This window comes from Bactrocera tryoni, chromosome 5 (genome assembly GCF_016617805.1).
Source record: "Bactrocera tryoni isolate S06 chromosome 5, CSIRO_BtryS06_freeze2, whole genome shotgun sequence".
NCBI lineage: Eukaryota > Metazoa > Arthropoda > Insecta > Diptera > Tephritidae > Bactrocera > Bactrocera tryoni.
Genome location: NC_052503.1, coordinates 54,825,743 through 54,847,392, shown reverse-complemented (window position 1 = coordinate 54,847,392; position 21,650 = coordinate 54,825,743). Strand labels below are relative to the sequence as shown.

The 21,650-nt window shown below is 40.0% G+C and overlaps 4 protein-coding genes across 4 annotated transcripts; 2 read left to right on the top strand and 2 right to left on the bottom strand.

Moving 5' to 3' along the window:
* Positions 1-183: 183 nt before the first annotated feature.
* LOC120779003 (SET domain-containing protein SmydA-8) lies at positions 184-5,807 on the top strand. Its single transcript, XM_040111107.1, has 4 exons — positions 184-585; positions 4,071-4,946; positions 5,004-5,265; positions 5,326-5,807. Exons 1-4 carry the CDS (start codon positions 442-444, stop codon positions 5,634-5,636), a joined length of 1,593 nt encoding a protein of 530 aa, XP_039967041.1. The 5' UTR covers positions 184-441; the 3' UTR covers positions 5,637-5,807.
* Positions 5,808-6,426: 619 nt separating this feature from the next.
* On the top strand, positions 6,427-9,709 carry LOC120777686 (pre-mRNA-processing factor 6). Its single transcript, XM_040109160.1, has 5 exons — positions 6,427-6,658; positions 6,729-7,046; positions 7,106-8,306; positions 8,376-9,329; positions 9,395-9,709. Exons 1-5 carry the CDS (start codon positions 6,561-6,563, stop codon positions 9,617-9,619), a joined length of 2,796 nt encoding a protein of 931 aa, XP_039965094.1. The 5' UTR covers positions 6,427-6,560; the 3' UTR covers positions 9,620-9,709.
* Positions 9,688-10,783, bottom strand: LOC120777687. The gene is made up of 2 exons (XM_040109161.1): positions 10,192-10,783; positions 9,688-10,136 (listed from the first exon to the last, which is right to left on the bottom strand). Exons 1-2 carry the CDS (start codon positions 10,648-10,650, stop codon positions 9,759-9,761), a joined length of 837 nt encoding a protein of 278 aa, XP_039965095.1. The 5' UTR covers positions 10,651-10,783; the 3' UTR covers positions 9,688-9,758.
* A 6,333-nt stretch (positions 10,784-17,116) lies between these two features.
* On the bottom strand, positions 17,117-20,666 carry LOC120778042. Its single transcript, XM_040109717.1, has 5 exons — positions 20,453-20,666; positions 19,480-20,275; positions 17,939-18,527; positions 17,607-17,878; positions 17,117-17,535 (listed from the first exon to the last, which is right to left on the bottom strand). Exons 1-5 carry the CDS (start codon positions 20,664-20,666, stop codon positions 17,247-17,249), a joined length of 2,160 nt encoding a protein of 719 aa, XP_039965651.1. The 3' UTR covers positions 17,117-17,246.
* Between the last annotated feature and the right edge of the window lie 984 nt (positions 20,667-21,650).

Here is a 21,650-nt window from a genome sequence, read left to right as displayed (position 1 = left end):
CCCTATACGCTATGCCGTCAGCGCCTTGGCACGCTAAACAATTCTCGCGCTCAGCATCAAATGTGCGCGCACTTCGCGTGTCGCCCTCAAATGACAGCGCTCAAATCGCCCCGATGCGCTTTGCAGTGAGATTGCATGTGGTATACCTACCTCGGTCATTTTCATTCTAATGGGCGGAAATTTCGGCAGCTAAGTATGCAGATTTGTATGTGCAGACGAAATTTATTGAATTCGGTCGGATCTGCGCTGCCGTTGATTCTCAAATTTATTTGTTCGACCAGTCGTGGCATGACTGGCGATTACGCAAACCGAAAATTTTCAAAAGTTCCACTCGATCGTCGCGTGTGTTCTGCAATATTATTTGATTAATAACATAAAACGTTTTGTTTATAAAATCGGAGTCGCCAATCTAACGGAAACTAAAAAGAAGACAGTGAAGATATGACTAATCCTGGAAATTGCGCAGTTTGTGGAGTGGCGGCGTCACAGAAGTGCGGTGGCTGCCGAAATGTGGTCTATTGCGGCAAAGAGCACCAGATCATACATTGGAAGAAGGGGCACAAGGCGGAGTGCAAGTGTTATGAGGTGAACAAAAGTGATTCGTGTTAGACGGAAAATTATTTACACAGAAATATTTCACTAAAATATAAGCCTTTCAAAACAAAAAATCTTGCAAGTTTGGTTAACATAGCAACATCAGCATATGTACGGGTCTTCTCAATCAGATTGCTTTTGAAAGTCTTTTGCTCTGGTCGCCTGATTAATGGCGGACTTACAATTGAAAGTTCGTTTCGCTTACTTCGTACGCTTCGAAGATCGCTGTTTATACACAAAACCATTTTTTTTTTAACTTGGTTGGAGGCTCAGATGAAAGGCAAGTTCCGCGGAGTGATATGAGATTACGCTAACCACTACGGTAGTCATCGCTACTCTCGTTTGAATGGAATCAAATTCGGAATGAGTACTCCTACGGTATAGCCATACAAAACTCGCCAGGGCTTCGCGGGAGCTGGGTGAGCACTGTCAACTACGAGCACACGTGCGAGGCAGCGAGATCCCGCTGGCCCATAGTCATACACAAGAAATTCATTAAACTACTTGCTCCAGCCAGTATCGAACTTTTGGCGGTTTTAATCCGAGACTATCCTTTTGAAAAATATGTAGTGGGACGAAAATTTTGATAGAGGCCAGTTGCAAAAGTTGACCAGAGAAAGGCGAGATGGGAATATCTGAATATTTTCTTCTCAATTAGTCAGTTTTTGCTAGATTGAGTTGCTGTTGGATGTCATACCTTCGAAGAACCGGGTGAGTTGGATATTTGTCGCCTGAACAGATTTGTGATAGGCTCCAAACGCTTGGTGATTCAAGAGGCTTTTCGACCTATGCTTCAAAATTAAAAATGGGAGCTCAGTGATTTCCGTGACAGGAACCATTCCTTGAACCTCGCTAAGGGTCTACACCGCTCTGAAATTTCCAAAACATCAAGTTTGAAGACTTTATTTTACATTAGCCCCAACTGAAATTTGGCGATTTTTCGACGCTCTATAATAGTGCAACACCTTAATAGTAAACCCAGCAAACCGTGCTTCCCGTATGCAACAAGAGATTGGCAATAAATTTTGTCCGTAGCAAATATGTAAAGTTTTTTTTCAAATTGTTTTAATTTAGATTTTTTGGCACGCAGACAAATTTCGTTGTTGCAAAGGAGGTGATTAACCTAGGGCCAGACAATTTGCAGGTGGTCATTGATGCCCCATGTTGATGCAACATAAAAAGATAATGAGCGAAGCACAGAGAAAATAGATAAAAATAGCGAAGCAACTGAGCATAGAGAAAAAGAAAAAGCTTTGCTGTAAATATTTACCGCAACTTTGTTTACAAACGAAGAAAATGAGGCAACAGGTGTCCGCGAAAAGAATCGCGCGCAATTCAGGGGAAAACGAAAATTCACATGTACATACATACTTACATATTGCTGTTGTACCATATTATAATACAGACATGGTTTTGCAACTATATGTGTTAAGGATATTATCAACTTGTATCATGGAAAGAGATTGGTTTGCAAAGAGAGTAGGTTACGTTGATATCACATACTTAATGTTTACTTATTATTTTATTATGATTTATATGTATGGCAACGTTATGGGCAACATTCATACATACATATGTTTTACAAATGTCATCCATAAAAATATGTTTCAAATATTTAAACTATAACAGACAATACATAAATTTTCGATGAAAGTTGTATCGAAAATACATGAAAACAACAAAAGAACCCCGAATTTCACCTCTAGCGAGTCGGAGCACCTATTGGAACTGGTGGAAGTCCCAATCCGATTCCATATGTTTTCACAAAAAATTATTTCTTATTATTCTTCTTTTGACAAATAACTGAAAATTCAAAACAATTCAAAACAAAAATCAAATGTTACTTAAGCCCTGCTTAAGCCTCCCAATTTCAGTACTTAAGCATAACTTAAGTATGAACTGTAAAACATTATTTTTCTGTTTCATCTTACCCGCAACTTACATAAGATTGGACTGTGAAACCGGGAATAAAACTTTTTCTTTAAATTTCGCGTGAAAACCGATTCATCAGAGACATCGAGCCAAATGTCACATCAAAATAATCATTATTGTTTAGTATACGGTTGGCTTTCTGAGGTACATAAATTGCAAGCGGCGTTTTTAACGATGAGCGAAATTATTCAGCAAAGAAGTTCCAATAAATTCTGTGTACAAACTCAATTTCTGGTGCCAAAACGTTGAGAATTTTGGAAAAGGCCTTGGGTGAAAATTGTTTGTCGCGAGCAAGTGATTCTGATTGGTACAAATTATTAAATGCGTTGCCGATGAGCCACGTTCATGACGGCCATTAACATCAACTGATGATTAACACGTCAATAAAATAAAGGAATTGGTGCTTGGGATCGAAAATTAACAGTCAAAGATCTTACTAGCATCGTTGGAATATCGGAAAGATCCATTTTAAAAGATCATTTGGGCCTAAGAAAAGTGAAAGGACGATTGCTTCTAAAATTACTAGACTTTTTCCAAAAACAGCGTGGCGTTAACGTCTGTGAAACAATGCTATCCCCCTACCAGGATGTCATGAAACGTATTATTACTGGCGATGAGTCTTAGATCTATGCTTACGACCCGGAAACATACGATCAATTGGCCGAACATCGTGGCAAAAGAGAGCCGAAGCAAAAAACAACCAAGTCAAAGTATGTCAAAAATCATGGTTATGTTGACAGTCCTTCCGACCGGCCAAACGGTCAACAAGTTATGCGTCGTTTGGGCGAACCTATTCGTAAAAAGCAGTGGGAATTATTGGCCCATCGCATAGTGCATTGATTCTTTGTGAGTTTCTCGCGAAGTCTTCAACCAATATCGTGCCACAACCTCCGTATTTGGGTGATTTAACTCTGTGTGATTTTTGGCCATTCAGGAAACTTAAACGACCGCTCCAAAGTAACCGTTCTGAGTCAATTTAAGACATTAAACGTGAATAGCTACGCGCATTGAAGACTATACTGGAAATTGACTTTAACAAATCTTTCGAGAATTCGAAAAAAAGTTTGCCCAAGTGTACTGGGCCAAGGGGGATTACTTTGAAGGGGGCGACACAGAATTAAAGAATTTCAAAGTTTTACTATTTTTGGCACATAGTAGTATGTATAAAAGTAATCCAACAGGCTCAAAGGGGCTATGACAACTACATAACAAAGTTGGGAAGAAAAAGTAAAAATCACTTTTTTAGACTTCTTAGCTAAATGGTGACCTATGATATCAGAGTTACATATAATTGTTTTTCTTAATTGTTTCTTTTTTCTGACAAATATCAGAAACTACACTGGGTAGTCATGAATGGTGACCTAGACGACCGGAGCGAATTCTAAGCTGTAGTAGGGTTTGTCCAATTAGAATAAATTTTAAAGATTATGCTGTTTTTTTGTACCGATTTGTTAATGCTTTTTTTTTATTAATCCTTTAAAAACCTTCTCGAGAAATTTAAAATAAAAAATAATAATAACGCCGCAATTCATTTTATTTTTTAGATCGCCACAAACGATATTCTGGGTCGTCATTTACGGGCCACGCGTGACATTAAAAAAGGTGAGATTTTCTTACGTGAGAAGCCTTTCATCTATGGGCCCAAGGTGGCTAGTGCGCCCACATGTTTGGGTTGTCACCGCTCATTGCCTAATCCAGTACCGCCACAAAAGAATTTCTACAAATGCAGCCGCTGCTCATGGCCCTTGTGCGGACCGCAGTGTGAAAATTCCTCCCATCACATTGACGAATGCGAGCTGATGTCGGCGCGCAAATTCAAGGCCAAGATCGATTTTGATCCTACTAAAGAAGGGACAGGTAAAAAGGAGTCTGCCTACTGTGTCATTCTACCGCTGCGGTGTATTTTGCTGCGCAATAAAAATCCCGAAGCCTTCGCGCGTTTCGCCCAGCTGGAAGATCATCTCAATGAGCGCATGAATACGCCGCTCTATAGGATACTCAGCGCGAATTTGTTAACGTTTATCAAGACGATCATGGGTTTCAGCGAGTGGAGTGATGACGAGGTCTTACGTGTCGCCGCGCGCTTGGACACTAACACTTTTGAGGTGCGTCAAGCGGCAGCAGGGCAGAAACTGCGCGCGATCTATACAAACGCGGCGATGATCTCGCACGATTGTGTTTCGAATGCGCGCCACACCTTCGACGATCAAATGCAGATTCTTTTCATAGCGAAGCAGAAGATCGCGAAGGGCGAAATTATTGCGACCTCCTATACGCAACCGCTAAAGTCTACGCTCATGCGTCGGCAACATCTCTCGCAGGCGAAGTGCTTCGAGTGCACTTGTGCGCGCTGCAAGGACCCCGAAGAGTTGGGCACATTCGCGGGCGCCATCTTATGCAGTCGATGCAAAGTCGGCAAGGTTAGTTGTTGCTTTAAATTGTCAATCCAGCGAATTACATATAAATATTCATTGCAGATAATATCCACCGACCCGCTGGACAATGGCGCTTTGTGGAGGTGTCAGCTCTGCCCACACGAAATACCTGCCAAACAGATTAATTGGGGCAACGGCGCCATGCTGAAGGAGATCGAATCATTAAACAAAATGTCACCACGCGCCTTTGAAGAGTTCCTACACCGTTATCGCGACACATTGCACGAGAAAAATACGCATGTGTTGCAAGTCAAATACGCACTCACTCAACTGTACGGAAATGCGCCCGGATTCCAAATGCACGGTTAGTCCATTTCACTGTTGAACTTGTTAAATAAACTCACCTCATAAACTCTATCCTTAGAAATGAATGATGCGGCTGTAAAGCGAAAAGTTGAACTATGCCAGGAGCTCCTGGAAGTGGCGGAAATACTCGACGGTGGTTGGAGCATATTCCGCGGTAACCTCTTGCTCGATCTGCAGGAAGCGTTAGTGGTGCAAGCAAAACGCGAATTTGAGAGAGGCTTGCTGACCAAAGCAAATGTTCAAGAAAAGCTCACCGAAGCAATGGAGCTACTGAAAGAAGCTGTAGAAATTATGAGATTGGAACCCGATATGCAAGAGGCGCTAAAGGAACGCACGCAACAGTTAGCTAAAGAGCTAGAACTTGATTAAATGAATATAAAAAATATTCGGTTTTGAAAGTAATTTATTAATTTTTAGTAAAGAGTTTTAGTAAAAAACTCACTGGTAGTGAAGCTGTAAATATTTGGTTGCGGTAGAAAGGGACCCTTACAAAGTATAATAATATTACTGAAAAAATTGGTTTACAACGGTAAACGATAAGATAATTTTAGTCGTAAATACATAGCTCTCAGAGTCATACCTTCGATAAACGGACTTTTTTACGGAAGGCTTTCACGGCTAATATCTGTGATTTATCAACAGATCCTTACAGTCATAATTTTAAGAATATATCGAGGTTTATTTTTAAAGTTATGATAAAGGAAAGAGTAATCAAGTCTTCTAGTGAAAAGCATTCAGGAAAAAACAAGATTGAAAGCAATTCTCGAGGTCGTCTGTTTATATGATGATTTATTCTTCCAAAGCCATGCGCTACGGATGCTGCTGAAACCCAAACAAGTGCAGATTTGTACAATTCTGAATACAGATGCATCTAATGAGAGAGATGAATAAGTAGTATAGGTTGTGAAAGTGTAGAAAAGAACTTGGCTTCATCAGATTCTGAGAGCAGTGAGGAAGGATCGCCTGTTGATAGATCTTTCTTCTTTGTAAATTGCAAAACCTTTTCAACATTTTAATATAAATATAACGGTACTTACGTTCGGATATTATTGCCCATAGAAATTCACACCTAGAGGGCGCCCTACTTCATGAATGCGTTTTGTTCCCGTTAGATGGTACTGCCGTTTAGTGACAGACAACAGCTGTTGATGACAGTTCGCAAAAGAGATGAGTGTTCAGCAAACGTATACAAAGCATAAATAATTACAAAATCGGTTTGATAGTTTTCCTCTAAAACTACATATATTAGTGTATATATAAATCTATATAAGTCGAAACTGTAAGTTAAAGATAATGTCGAATATAACAGCAGCGGTAATCGCGAATCGCAACAAGAAACATTTTCTTGGCGTGCCGGCTCCGCTTGGCTACGTCGCTGGTGTTGGCAGAGGGTAAGTTGATTTAAAAACAATTAATTCCAAACAATAATGAAATTTTATTCCTTTCTTTCTATTTTAAAAGTGCTACTGGTTTCACCACACGTTCTGACATTGGTCCTGCTCGCGATGCTAACGATGTCTCAGATGATCGACACGCACCACCGGCTGCAAAACGTAAAAAGAAAGAAGAAGAGGAGGAGGAAGATGAAGACTTGAACGATTCCAATTACGATGAATTTAGCGGCTATAGTGGTTCGTTGTTCTCCAAAGATCCGTACGACAAAGATGATGAAGAGGCCGATCAAATATACGACTCAATAGATAAACGTATGGACGAGAAGCGTAAAGAATATAGAGACCGACGTATGCGCGAAGATTTAGAGCGTTATCGTCAAGAGAGGTAAGTAAGAATTCGTTTTTTTAATGAAATTTGTTTCACTAATGTAAATTATTTTTCAGGCCAAAAATTCAACAACAGTTTTCGGATTTGAAACGTTCTTTAGCTAATGTCACCGCTGAAGAGTGGTCAACCATACCCGAAGTGGGCGATAGTCGTAATCGCAAACAGCGCAATCCACGTGCAGAAAAGTTTACGCCACTTCCGGATAGTGTGCTATCACGTAATCTCGGCGGCGAAGCACAGTCGACAATCGATCCCTCCTCAGGCTTAGCATCGATGGTACCTGGTGTAGCCACACCCGGTATGCTTACTCCAACCGGTGATTTAGATTTACGCAAGATCGGTCAGGCACGTAATACGTTAATGAATGTTAAGCTGTCACAAGTGTCAGACTCTGTGACGGGACAAACTGTTGTCGACCCCAAAGGTTATCTTACTGACTTGCAGAGTATGATACCAACTTACGGTGGCGACATAAATGACATCAAGAAAGCACGTTTGCTGCTGAAAAGTGTGCGCGAAACCAATCCCAATCATCCTCCCGCTTGGATAGCCTCGGCTCGTTTAGAAGAAGTCACTGGTAAAGTGCAAATGGCCAGAAATCTGATTATGCGTGGCTGTGAAATTAATCCACAATCAGAAGATTTATGGTTGGAAGCAGCACGTTTGCAGCCACCAGACACGGCTAAAGCGGTAATTGCACAAGCTGCACGACACATTCCTACCTCGGTGCGAATTTGGATCAAAGCTGCCGATTTGGAAACGGAGACAAAAGCAAAAAGGCGCGTTTTTCGCAAAGCACTCGAACATATTCCCAACTCGGTACGTCTTTGGAAGGCCGCTGTAGAGTTGGAAAATCCCGATGATGCGCGTATTCTTTTGTCACGTGCTGTGGAATGTTGCAACACCAGCGTGGAGCTGTGGTTAGCCTTGGCACGTTTAGAAACCTACGAAAATGCCCGTAAAGTATTGAACAAAGCACGTGAAAATATACCAACCGATCGACAAATCTGGACTACGGCCGCTAAACTTGAGGAAGCTAACGGTAATATACACATGGTTGAGAAAATCATCGACCGTTCCTTGGCTTCGCTTGCCGCTAATGGCGTTGAGATCAACCGTGAACATTGGTTCCAGGAAGCCATTGAGGCGGAAAAGTCTGGTGCTGTGCACTGTTGCCAGGCCATCGTAAAAGCTGTTATTGGTATAGGCGTTGAGGAGGAGGATCGTAAGCAAACTTGGATTGACGACGCTGAATTTGTAAGTATCAATAGTTTTACAAGCAACTTGCCGAGCATAACCTATTTGCTTTTCTCTCTTTATATACAGTGTGCGAAGGAAAATGCTTTCGAGTGTGCTCGCGCTGTCTACGCGCATGCTCTACAAGTGTTTCCCTCAAAGAAGAGTATTTGGTTACGCGCTGCTTACTTCGAGAAGAATCATGGCACCCGCGAATCGTTGGAGGCTTTACTTCAGCGCGCCGTGGCTCACTGTCCAAAATCGGAGGTACTTTGGTTAATGGGTGCCAAATCCAAGTGGCTTGCTGGAGATGTACCAGCGGCTCGACGCATATTGTCTCTAGCTTTTCAAGCAAATCCGAATTCCGAAGACATTTGGTTGGCTGCTGTCAAATTGGAGTCGGAGAATGAGGAATACGAACGTGCACGACGTCTGTTAGCTAAGGCGCGGTCATCAGCACCAACTCCGCGTGTTATGATGAAATCTGCCCGCTTGGAATGGGCTCTAGATAATTTGGAAGATGCTTTGCGTTTACTTGATGAAGCCGTAAAGGTATTCCCCGACTTTCCGAAGCTATGGATGATGAAAGGACAAATCGAAGAACAACAGAATCATTTGGATGAAGCTGCGGAGACTTACAATCAAGGCATTAAAAAATGTCCAACATCCATACCGCTATGGGTGCTATCGGCTACACTAGAAGAACGAAAGGGCACGCTAACCAAAGCGCGTTCAATATTAGAACGAGGCCGCTTACGTAACCCTAAGACTGCAGCACTGTGGTTAGAAGCAATACGTATTGAACTTCGCGCCGGTCTCAATGAAATCGCGAGCACAATGATGGCTCGTGCTCTGCAGGAATGTCCAAATGCGGGAGAATTGTGGGCGGAAGCAATTTTTATGGAATCCAAGCCGCAGCGAAAGACGAAATCGGTCGATGCACTCAAAAAATGCGAACACGATCCACATGTGCTATTGGCTGTCTCAAAGTTGTTCTGGTCGGAACATAAATTTACGAAGTGCCGTGACTGGTTTAACCGTACGGTAAGTTATGGAACCATTTTAGATAATAATTTCAATATTTAAATATTTGTTCTCTTTCTTTTAAGGTTAAAATCGATCCCGATCTTGGTGATGCCTGGGCGTACTTCTACAAGTTTGAACTACTGCATGGCACGGAAGAGCAACAGAAAGAGGTGTTGGAGCGCTGCATAGCTGCAGAACCGAAACATGGTGAGGCCTGGTGTCAGGTTAGCAAACACATTAAGAATTGGTGCTTCAAGACACCAGAAGTGCTGAATGCTGTTGTCAAACAATTATCTATACCGGTGTAAACGTTCTCCTTTTTCAATATAGAGTATGCTAGAACTAGAACTACTACAATATACATTAAACGTTCACAATATAAATTCATTTTATTCGAATTCTCAATGGTTTATCTAATCCGAAGTATGGTATGAAGGGTTTGATATATTAAAATCTATTGGCCACTACATCCACTACAGCTTCACGCAAAGTCTTAAGCTTTTTAACTTTTTCGACTAATTTATCTGCTTCTACACAGTTTTCGGGCATACGTGCGTGTTGCTCAAAGTTCCGCTTTGCCTCTCGCAAACGCTTGTGCAGTTCTTTTGGTTCCAGCAATGTTCGTCCGGATAATTCAAAGTCATTGGACAGGGCAGCTGACAGTAGTGCAGCATTTTCTTTTGTAAACTTGAAATCGTAACCGGTACCCTGACGCTCATAAGGACAACGCAACAGTAGGGTGTGAGTTGGCTCGTCTGCTGGCTTCGTTAAATCGAATTCTTTATTCCCATCAAATTCTGTGTCGGTGTCGGGAAACTTGTTCAACTATTCAAATAAATATAAAATAGCATAAGGTCTAAAAATTTGATGTTCTACTTACCAGCTGGCGCAATTGATGCGGTTGTTTGACCAATAAAAAATCGTCGCCTTCTTTTGGTAATCGATTAAAGCCAATCCGTCGATCGGCGGACATGCGTGTATAGCCAGTGGGTATCCGTTCGTATTCTGGATGTAAATCCAATAATTTCAACATTTGTTTTTGTATTGGCGTCAATTCGTAAGTATTGATATTCGGTAAAACTTTTCGTTGGAAATGATCATACAGTTGTTCTCTGGTATATTCACTGAATTCTTCGGTGTTATATAAATTCGTTGCATGGAACTCGTTCCAGGTCTCCTCGCGCTCCACAAAAAGTAACCTACTACCGGTAGTTACGTACTGGATTAACGCTTTATCGATATCGTCAGTGTTTCCATTTATGTCGAATGATTTATTTATATTGCTTTCGGGCGAAACTTCACCGTGCAGATTACGCAGTTCCACGTCCAAAGGATCCATTTCAATTCGCTCAAAGAAAAATCGTCTTCCTGTTTTAGAACGCGTCTAACCGCCGAAATCTGCATTGTCACCTGTAGTATTTCCTTCCATATTGGAGGTGCAGTGTCGCATTTTACCGGCAAATAATATCCGCCAACTGCGCCAAGTAGAGTGGCCAATTAAAAACCACTGTTAAAATTTTTTAAATATTTATCTGTCAACAATATAAATATTACACCAAAAGTATAGAGAATATTTGGTAAATAAAGTGTACGAATTTAAAAATTAAACTATTGTTATTAATGTAAAATAATTAATTCATAAAATATGTATTATCTGATTTCAGTATCAATGTTTTTTTGTATTAAAATCGATAACCCTCTTTAGTGGGAATTTTCGAAAAGTATTTAAACAAGCTTACTGACAGCTAAGTTAGCGGATTTTAGGGTAAAAATTAAGAAGCAAACACCCAAAATAATTTCTAATTCTACCAAATTAATTAAAAAATATTCTGCAAAAGATTGTGGTCCAACCGTATTGGCCGGGCTGGTAGTGGCATTTCACTCCGGTACGCTATCCCACTACTGCCTACCACGGGAACTCTTGGCTGCTGGTTTTCACCCCTGGCCCGGTTCATCCCTCCTTAGCCAACCTGAATGCCAAGGACTCCTCCATGGCACCCATATTGATGGCAAGCTTAGTGCGGACGTTCCGTCAACATGAACTGGTCCACCACACAGAACTCCCGGCCTCAGGCCATTCCACAACCCGACCTCACAGAAGCGTGATTACAGAAGATGCCAACCTTCCAGTCATCATAACGGCACTTTTATTGCCTACATATGCTGAATGAATGTCTGAAACGCCTGGTGTGCACGGTAGGTGGCGCTCTCCAAGCGATTGTACTTCCGAGCAAAGCGATGATTACAATTTTAAATATTAAAGCTTACACTAACAATTCAAAACAGTTTTGTTGAATATTCACAAAAATATTTAAGTGAAGTGGTTAAGTTTTTAGGAATATTTTACTGCTTTAATACGCTGGAAGATGCACCGAAATTGCTTTGCGACATCTACTGTCAACTTTTACTAACAAAGAAGCTCTGCAGTGTTGCTCGATTAAATTTTTTACCCCTGACATCATGCTACTGAATTAAGTGGATCAAAGTTCCGTGGTTCGATTCTCAGCTCAGTTATGTTTAATTTTAGCTCTCAAGAATAGTATACTTTAATAACTTAATAAATTTATTATATAATTTATTTATTTTTTTTTAATATCTACGAAAAATTTTAATTTTAAAAATAATTTTAGCCAAATCGTAAACAAATTAACTGAGTTCGAATCCAGAAGCGATATATTTTCTATTTATTTATAAATTTTATTTCTTAAAACGTGGAAATAATATAACATAATTTTATTTTGTAATTATTTTAAGAAATTTATTCATTTGACTTTAGTCACTCGCTGTGACAACTCTCTTGGGTGACAGCGATAAGTTACTTCAACTAACGCGCTCTGCATATTAAGTGGGTAGGTAGATAAATGTAACAACAAAAATAATGTACAAGTTGGTTATTTCGCTACTGATACTAATATTTCGACTGGAAGGTTGGCATCTTCTGTAATCACGCTTCTGTGAGGTCGGGTTGTGGAATGGCCTGAGGCCGGGAGTTCTGTGTGATGGACCAGTTCATGTTGACGGAACGTCCGCACTAAGCTTGCCATCAATATGGGTGCCATGGAGGAGTCCTTGGCATTCAGGTTGGCTAAGGAGGGATGAACCGGGCCAGGGGTGAAAACCAGCAGCCAAGAGTTCCCGTGGTAGGCAGTAGTGGGATAGCGTACCGGAGTGAAATGCCACTACCAGCCCGGCCAATATGGTTGGACCACAATCTTTTTGCAATAATTTTTCATTATTTATTTTAAAAATTAAATAATATAACAACGAAATATTAATCGGCCGAATTAATAAAACTTGGAAGGTAAAAAATTAAATAATATAAAAAATATTAAAACTTAAATTTTTAGAAAAAAATAACAAAAGGGTTAGCGGTAGGCAGAACTTTCAAATAAAAGGTTTTTTTTTGCATTTTCTTCCCAGAAAAAATATTTTTCGAGTTATTTGAAAATTAACAATGTGGATCGTTCGAGAGATGGTAGTTAGCAGCTGTTGTAAGCGACCGGTTCAACGCGTTGAGAGTTTGCTAACATATTTATACTTACGATTACATACCTCTATAAATCATAAGAAATACAATTTGTTGCCCTTGATATGCTGGCAAATTTTGATATTTTCAGATCACCAGATTACAAATTTCTTCATGAAAGTATTGAATTTGCTCTTATTTTTATGATTAATATATATATTTAATTTTATCATTAGTCGGCCTGTTAGCAATAAAATTTATTTTCCCAGTCATGATGAAGGTTCTGCTCACTTTTTTCAAGCATACAAACATCATTTGATTTCCACTCAAGCTCCGTACCGAAAATGTGCGAAAAATCCCGACTCCACAAAATGTCCTGTTTTACTCAATGAAAATCTCCCTTTCATTTGAAAATTAATATCCATGGACTATTCAGACAAAATAATGTCACCAAATACCCAGATATCAGAAAAGCCTATCAAGGGATGTGAATAAGAGGGTGAAGCATCTACATCAAAATTATTTTCTAAAAATAAACGCGGAGAAATTCCGAACTCAGGAATAACAAAAAATTTGTCAAATTATGGATTGTTTTAGTGACATTCGTAGAACTTAATATGAAAAACTTGAAAGATGGAATATTTGATTCAGCAATTTTTGAAAGATATTATAAAAGTTATGACTGTTCTGGAAAGTGAATCGTGGAAACGTTCCATAAAATTATGAAAAATTTTGTAAAATAGGCTGACTAACTACAAAATCAGAAGGAAAAGTTGTGTCAAATTTGCTAAGAGATCTGTGGGGTGTTTGAGTTGTCATTTTAGTAAATAGATACAACAAAAAAAGTCCACCGTGTTAAGAAATTTTTACTATCATTTTTGGGTTAAGCTTCTTGAGAGTAAATTACAGACTTCTTCATAAATTGGCTTGATAGTTTCTAAAATATCAGGAGGTACGGGGAATAGCGTTTGTTGCCCTAGATATTATCGATCGATTTTAGATATATTTGTATCTAATATACCCTTCACAGGTGCATTTATTTAGTAACTATGTGTCCAGTTTGTATGGAAGCTATATGCTATAGTAATCCGATCTGAACAATTTCTTGGGATATTAAATTATTTCTATGAACAATAACTCATACCAAATTTCGTGAAGATATATCGTCAAATGAGGAAGTTTTCCATGCAAGCATTTGATTCCGATCATTCTTGAAGAGAAAATGACGTTTACAAAATTTCAAAACGGTATCTTAAAAACTGAGGGACTAATTCGTATATATACAGACGGACAGATAAACAGACGGACATGGCTAAATCGACTCAGCTCAACATACTGATCATTTATATACATATAATAGGTTGTCAAAAAAGTTTTGCGGTATTTTCGCTAGTTGGCGCTGAAAGCGCGTAGTTCTAGTCCTTTTTGGAAAGCTCATTTCACGCGCTAACACGTGTTTGATTGATTGTCGTTTCTTTTAAGTTGTTCGTGAGTTATAGCGTCGCAAACATGGAGCAAAATAAAGAGAAAATACGGCATATTTTACAGTACTACTATGATAAAGGCAAAAATGCATATAGAGCCGCCAATAAAATTTCTGCAATTTATGGACCCGATACAGTCTCCATTTCCACCGCACAACGATGGCTTCAACGTTTCCGTTCTGTCGTCGAAAATTGCGATAAAATCGCTGAATTGGTCGAAAGAGACCGGCATAGTACCAGCCGTAGCATCGGTCAAGAGCTGGGCATGAGTCATCAAAAATTCATTTCAATTTCAATAAAACAAAAAAAAAAAAAAAAAAAATACCGCAAGACTTTTTTGACAACTCATTATATATATTTATACCCTGAACAGGGTACTACTGTGAGCAAAAGATAGTAAGACTTTGTTCATAATTTTAAAATACTTAATTTATTCTTCAAAATCTATGTCGTTACCCTCTAAGTAATTTCTTTTGCCTCCATCCGCGTAGCTTTTCACGTTTAATGTATTTAATTGACTCAAAAAGGGTCTCCCCCGAGCGGTTTTTTGAACAGTGTATTTTAGGTTTGCCCTCAAATTTGTAATAGCCAAAAGGAAACGTCAGAGACCCTATGAAGTATGAAGTGAATCGGTCATATGGGTACTTCGATTTGAAGATGTTATAATTTTTTAGGCGTGTAGTGACGTTTTGATATTATGGGAACTTAAGAGTCAAGCTCTAAATTTAAATAAGGAACAAACTACATATTCATGTCCTTACTTCTTACAGAGTTTGTCCGGAAAGTAATAGGACTGAGTCGATTAAAAAAATATTATTGAACCAATCGTTACAATTCTTTAAAAACTCAAAATGCTCGGAAGGTTGCCTCTTTGTCTCGGGATCATACTAAAAAATCCATGACTCGTCACCTGTGATTACGTTATTTAAAAAATTGGTGTTCATTTTCATTTTTTCTTGGCACACTTCCATTCCCCGCCCACCTTGCGCATGTTCAATTGCTCCGTCACAATGTCATGAACCGCAGATTTTGATAAATTTAACTTCTGGGCAATTAAACGAATTCTTAGTCGACGGTCTGAGTTCAAAACTTTGCGCACACGAGTCACATTGTTGGTGTTTGTCGAAGTTGTCAAAATTCCCTGCATGGTCTTCATCATCTATCTCTTCCCGGCCCTCCAAAAACGCCTGGTGCCACCGAAACACATCACTTCTTGCTAAAGCAAGATTTGGGTAAGCCTGCTTGATCATATCAAACGTCTCGGCCGCAGATTTACCGAGTTTCACACAGAATTTAATCGCGTACCTCTACTCTAACGAACGCAGCATTTTCGGCTTGGACCACTCACAGAAACACGTCGCGCGAAAATGTTTATCCTGACTCTCCAGGTGCTCGGAGACAACTGACCAGCCGCTCGTTCATTAGCTAGGAACGCCCTCTGCCGATCCAGTCGGTGCTCGCTCGCTCCGAAGTACAGTGGCGGCGAAAGAAATCAGTCCTATTACTTTCCGGACAAAAACAATAAAGGAAGGGTTAAGTTCAGGTGCAACCGAACATTTCATTTCACCTTAAGGTTTCAGGGATCAGCTTCATTGTTTGACGAAATCATGAATGGATAGCAATCAAATGTGGTATCTTATTAACTTATATTGAAAGTCATGTACCAACTTAGTTTTATTAATGTATTTTTTTATCACGTCAACGAAAATTACGCGAATACTATTCTTAATGGAATGGTTTTAATTTAATTAAAATAACACAAATTTAAGGCAGAATTAATTTGGAATTGCTTATTTTGAAATAATCATCCTAGTTGTAGTCCGATTTCGCTCATATTATATATGTACATATTAGGGTGTGCCATTTTAAGACAACCTTTTTTTTCAACTGAAAAACAGGCTCAAGACTTTCGAAATGTGTGAAAAAAAGTCACTCAAAAGATGAGCTCTTAATATTAATATTAAGAGGTGCCTCTTTCAAATTTTCTGTTTTCCATATAAATTACATGGAAAAAAAATCATTTTTTTTGTGGTGGCTATTGTGCGGAGGTTATTATATGTGCACGCGATGGCTGCCAGTAGGGATGGTAAACTCGATTCCGATTCTACTGGAAAATTGAGTTTTCTCGTAAAATAATCGATTTTACGAATGTCAAGAATCGATTCTTAATCGACTTCGACTACTGAAGATCGATTTCGAAGGCGCTGTTCGCAGCAACTTGGACTGACGTATGGACGACTCGGCGCTTTTACGTCGAGACTTTAAATTGAAAGCTGAAAAAACACAGCTTGTGCAAGAACTGTCAACCTTCCTCAGCCGCATCGCTTCGCTCTATGGGCTCTTGAAAAGTTCCAAGAAGATCAGACGTTTTCAAGTCAAATTTTGCTTAGCGACGAGACCACTTTCATTCAAGAACAGCTTTCAACTAATCGATGCCCGAAATTGAAGCTCGTGATCTCAGCGATATTTGGTTTCAAGAAGACGGCGCCACTTCCCACACATTGCATCATTCAATGGATTTGTTGGGAGAACACTTCGGTGAGCAGTTAATTTCACATTCACGGTTTGATTACGTTCATTTCCGAACTAGTCCTCTTGTGTACCAGTTTGCACGGCCGGACGGAAAGACAGACAGTCACTCGAAATTCAACTCGTCACGTCATTCTGATCATTTATATATGTACATGTATGGTATATAACACTATATTTTTCTCGATAAGATTTAGGTGATATACACAACTCTGTTCTCTCTGTTATGCTCTGTAGCAACATGTTGCCAGAGTATACAAATTGTAGGACCATAAATTATATCTTATTTCTTCAATTAACTCCAAAAAAAAAGATGTGTAAATATGTACTCTTTTAATCAAAACAAGGAACACGTATTTATTTAACATTCTTAGCCTTGCAGGTTTTCAATAAATACATTTAATCTTCTTCGCAATAGCCACAACTTTTGAAATAATACAATAAATTACCAAGGACCTAATGTACAAAATTACCTTGATACCCATCAGCTGCACTGCTTCCCTCCCTCTGTTTCTTGTTTCGATGTATTTTCTTTGCTAAATTCCACATATAATTAACGACCAATTCCAGAATGAAGCTGAAAGCACTCAGTAGCAATCCGAAACCGAAAATGCCCAAAGCGTAGCGACATTCAGTGATGCCGATCGAAACAAAACCACCCATACCACCCTCACATTTCGGTTTCTGCGGAAACCATTTCAGCTCTTCGCGGTTCATCAAGCCAACTTCACGTTGCCAACGCAATCTACAATTAAGTTAAGAAAAAGAAGAAGAAGAAGACAAATAAAATAAGTAAACTAAACAAGAAGCACTCACTGTCTACGAAAGAGTTCTTTGTACGGGAAATTCTTTCGGGTTGGAACTGCAATCATCGGCAACTGAAATGGTTCCAGCTCTTTGAGTCCACACTTTTCTGGCTCGCTAAAGGTGTTGCTTATGATCTGATATCCGGCTTGCAATTCCACTTGGTAAGCGAAAAGGCCCGTGCGCATCTTCTCCATGCCTACTTCGGAACGCATGAAAATATTTTCACCTTTCGGTGCAATTTTCTTATGATACAAATGATTGGTAACGGGATCGGTGGACTCCTAAAGCCGCATAACTGTTAGTTACAAACACATTTTAACACTTAAATCGCTTTCACTTACATTGAAGTATATTTTATTGTATTGTGTATCTTGTACACCAACCTCTAACGGGGACTGCGTTAAATCACTTAAAGTTTGTATGGCCTCCGAAGGACTCTGCAGCAACGCCACTATATTCGCCGAAAATGACGTATACAAGAAAAGTGTCGAAACAAATGTCGTGAAAATGATGACGCGAGCGGAGCGATTGAGTAGGTTAGCATAGAAACCCTGCTGACACATCGCACCCCAAACGAAGACCACACAATCCAATATATCCATCTCGTGCAAATGTGGCGAATATACTAGCTCCACTATGAATATACCTATAGTGAAAATCATCAGCAGTAGTATAGCAATCCAGACATCACTGGCAAAGGGCATGGCAAAGATGTTGGCCACGGCCGATAGTGGCGGTTGGCGAAACATTATGCCAGCGCGTATCCGATATGTTTCAGCTACAAAATCCACTATGGCGATGCGATCGAGACGCATGAAAATGGCCATTTGAGCGAAGTCCAGTTCGTAACGTTGAAAACGTCCCATTAGTCCATCGAACGAGCCGTTTGGTTTATGCCAGCCATAGTTGTCCACTTGATGCGTGTTGAAGCTTTCAGAAAAAAGAATAGAAATATTAATTATGTTTTTTCTTATTTATGTAAATAGTAGGACGCTCTGCAAAGTTTTTTCATTACATGGCGACAGGCCTTAAACTGCGTACACATCTTTGCGCTACAGAGCTATTTATAGAAAGTGAAGAGAGAATTGTCATAAATCCACTGCTTTTTTTAAATAGGCACAGAATACCGGGTTGAAGTGGGCCATCGGTTGACTATAAGGGATAAGAATTTAAGAAAAGGTATTCTTATTTTCCGGACTAGAAATGTTGTGTGGTAAAGTGGATTGGGTGGAGTTTAAAACTTGCGCGTAGGAAGATGAGATGTCAGAATAGTACCTTTGTGAATGACAAGCCTTTAGCCGGTTGAGACGGGATATTTTCCACGGTTTCCAAAGTTCAAACATAAAAAACAATGGGCCACTGGGAGGAAGAAATGTATTTACTAAATCCACTGTGCTGCTGGATAAGTTTTACTTAGTGAGCACTTCGGAGCACAATGGGCTTAGTGATGGCCTAATTGCGGCCGCCTGCGGTCTACACGCTCGCTCGCCTGCCTTTTTCAACCAACCAACTAACCAACAACACAGGAACTGATTTGGATTTTCTCCGGCCAAGGATTGTTATTTCGGAGATCTAACCCCGTTTAGATCGGTAAGTCTTAGTATAAACTTGTCGTCATTGGAGCAACGCCTCGCAGCAGTGTTGCTACGTATCCTCTGACTCGTGCTGGCATTGAGTCCAATTCGCCCCCGGAGGATATCTTCTGCTGCATTTGCGCCATATAATATAACAAATCTTCAAGTGAGCCCCTCATAGGGTTTCAAACCTAACGTTTACTAAACTAAGTATAACAATTTTTAGAGAAAATTAATAGTGAAAAACTCAACACTCCCCAGCATGACATCTACCTCAACTATTAATTGGAGGAATTGCAAGAACTTACCGTAAATTTAATTTGTTCGCCAACTCAAGTGTCAGCCTATTATTTACTTTTGAAATAGTGTCGATATGCCGTAGCGACAAATCCTCTATATTCGTAAACAAATCAGGAAAGGCGATCACAAGTCCCGTCTTGAAAGTGATACCTTCCAAATTTTGACGATAAGAAATGGCCGAACCGAATTTACCTAGCGCTTGCAACATATCCTCTGCGTCCCGCAATTCCCGACCACCCACCGAGGTGCGTCGCAAAGGCTTGTCTGCGGCTACCTTATACACATCCACCAATGTGAAAAATTGCGCGCCTGGCTGCCACAACATGACACGCACCTCGCCATCCGGCGGCAGAAATATGTCCTCATCGTCGAGTAGTGAAATATGTGTCGGCTCATCGATGAAAAGCAACCAAAAGCGATTTGTGGTGAAATAGTTGTGCTCGGCGGCAGCGGCCCAGCGTAGCACGTTAAGTGAACAGGCGCTGGCGAATTGCAACAACAGTATACCTGATTTATAGGTGAGTGCTGGCAGCTGCAGACGCAATGGGCGACGCGTGTTGTTATCGCTACGGAATGTGCGCGGTGGACCGAACGTGGCGCGGTTCATTGCAGGTACGGCGCTTGTTGAATCTGCCGTTGAGGTGTGAGTCGTGTTGAATGTCTCGGCTTCAGCTTGCGCTTGCACCGCACTGCGAGTGCTTTCGTTGTCATCGTAGTCTTGGCCATTGAATACGCGTGTGGAAAAGCCATGGGCGATAAATTGGCGCAGTAGCGATTTCAATTTATGATGCTTTTCGCTGGTGCCTGCAATGAGAGGAGAATTGAAAGGCGCAGTTGGTTTATGTTGTTGAAAATATTGGTCATTTCATTTTATATTTTTTGCTGCCGAGTTTATAGCTTCTACTATTGGTTTATGGGGAGGATTATCGTACCCCTCCATTTTACCTTCCGCTGCATCCTTGCAACATATTACTTCCTTACCTACATCCTGCGGACAGACAATCAACATTATGTTGTGTACACCATACCAACGAAAATATTCCATGAAAATTTGAGCATCGTAACCTCCCCAAGTAGGCTCTTTCGGTGTTGAATTGCCTAGTTGCTCGGCACCTGCTAAACCGCTTGGCCCAGCGCCGCTTGAAATGACCACCAGAAATATGTGGCAAATTAGTACTATAAAGTGTGGAGTCATAGCTTGTACTCTTCTTGCCTAAGCCTTTGAATTTTCCTTCTTTCTCAAAACCGTGTTCTGCTGCATGCCACGGTTGTGTCGTAAATTGCCGCCAAGTTGAGTGTTCGATTCATTTTATAGCGCTGTCCGTTTACTCGTCCTCATGTAGGAGAGTTTTTACCATTAAGTGGGGTAGTTAATATCTTTATTCGTATTTCGAAACGCAATTGCGGACTTATTAGTCCAATTATAAAATAATGAAATAGATGTGTTGAGTTACTGAGTCGCACGTCGGCTTAAATTGCAGCAATTTGGTGGAAAATTGCTGTTGCTCTTAAATTTATAATGTGCGTAGTAAAAATAAACATGTGTGAGTGTAGAGCTATTTTAAAGGAACGGTATTTCACGAATAAAGCAATATATTGGCTCTTCATTTCGGAAACATTACAGTCGGGCTAGTGACTATCTTAGAGTGATGAGAGCGCAGAAAGGATTTTATACCGAGTTTCTTTTGAACAAAAACTATGAATGCTGAAATACCATTAAGATTTAGGAATTTGAGTTGAGTGTTAAGACTGTCAAAATATCAAAATTATGTTTTTGTTTGCGCGAGCTCACAATCGATAATAATTAGTTTAAATTATCAGATAAACAAAATAATAAAATCTAATTCTTAACTCACAGTGCAGCAAGCTCTCTAAAGTTCCTTGAAACTCTTCGATTGGGAGCAATCGAGATCTCGGGCATTTGATGCAGATGAGATTTAATGTATTCCAAATTTCAAACTGCAACTCTATTCTTAGCAGTAGCGTACCATCGCCATCTTATTTTTTAGAATTTACCCCTAGAACTCCATTACTTCGAATCATAATTTCTTAATTTTTGTCATTATATTGTTGGACTCATTATTATATATTCGATGATTAGAGCTTTCGGTACGGCATCTCAATGTTTCGCCTGGCGTAACAACTATGAGACGGCTGTCTTAAAAACTATCTGAAACGT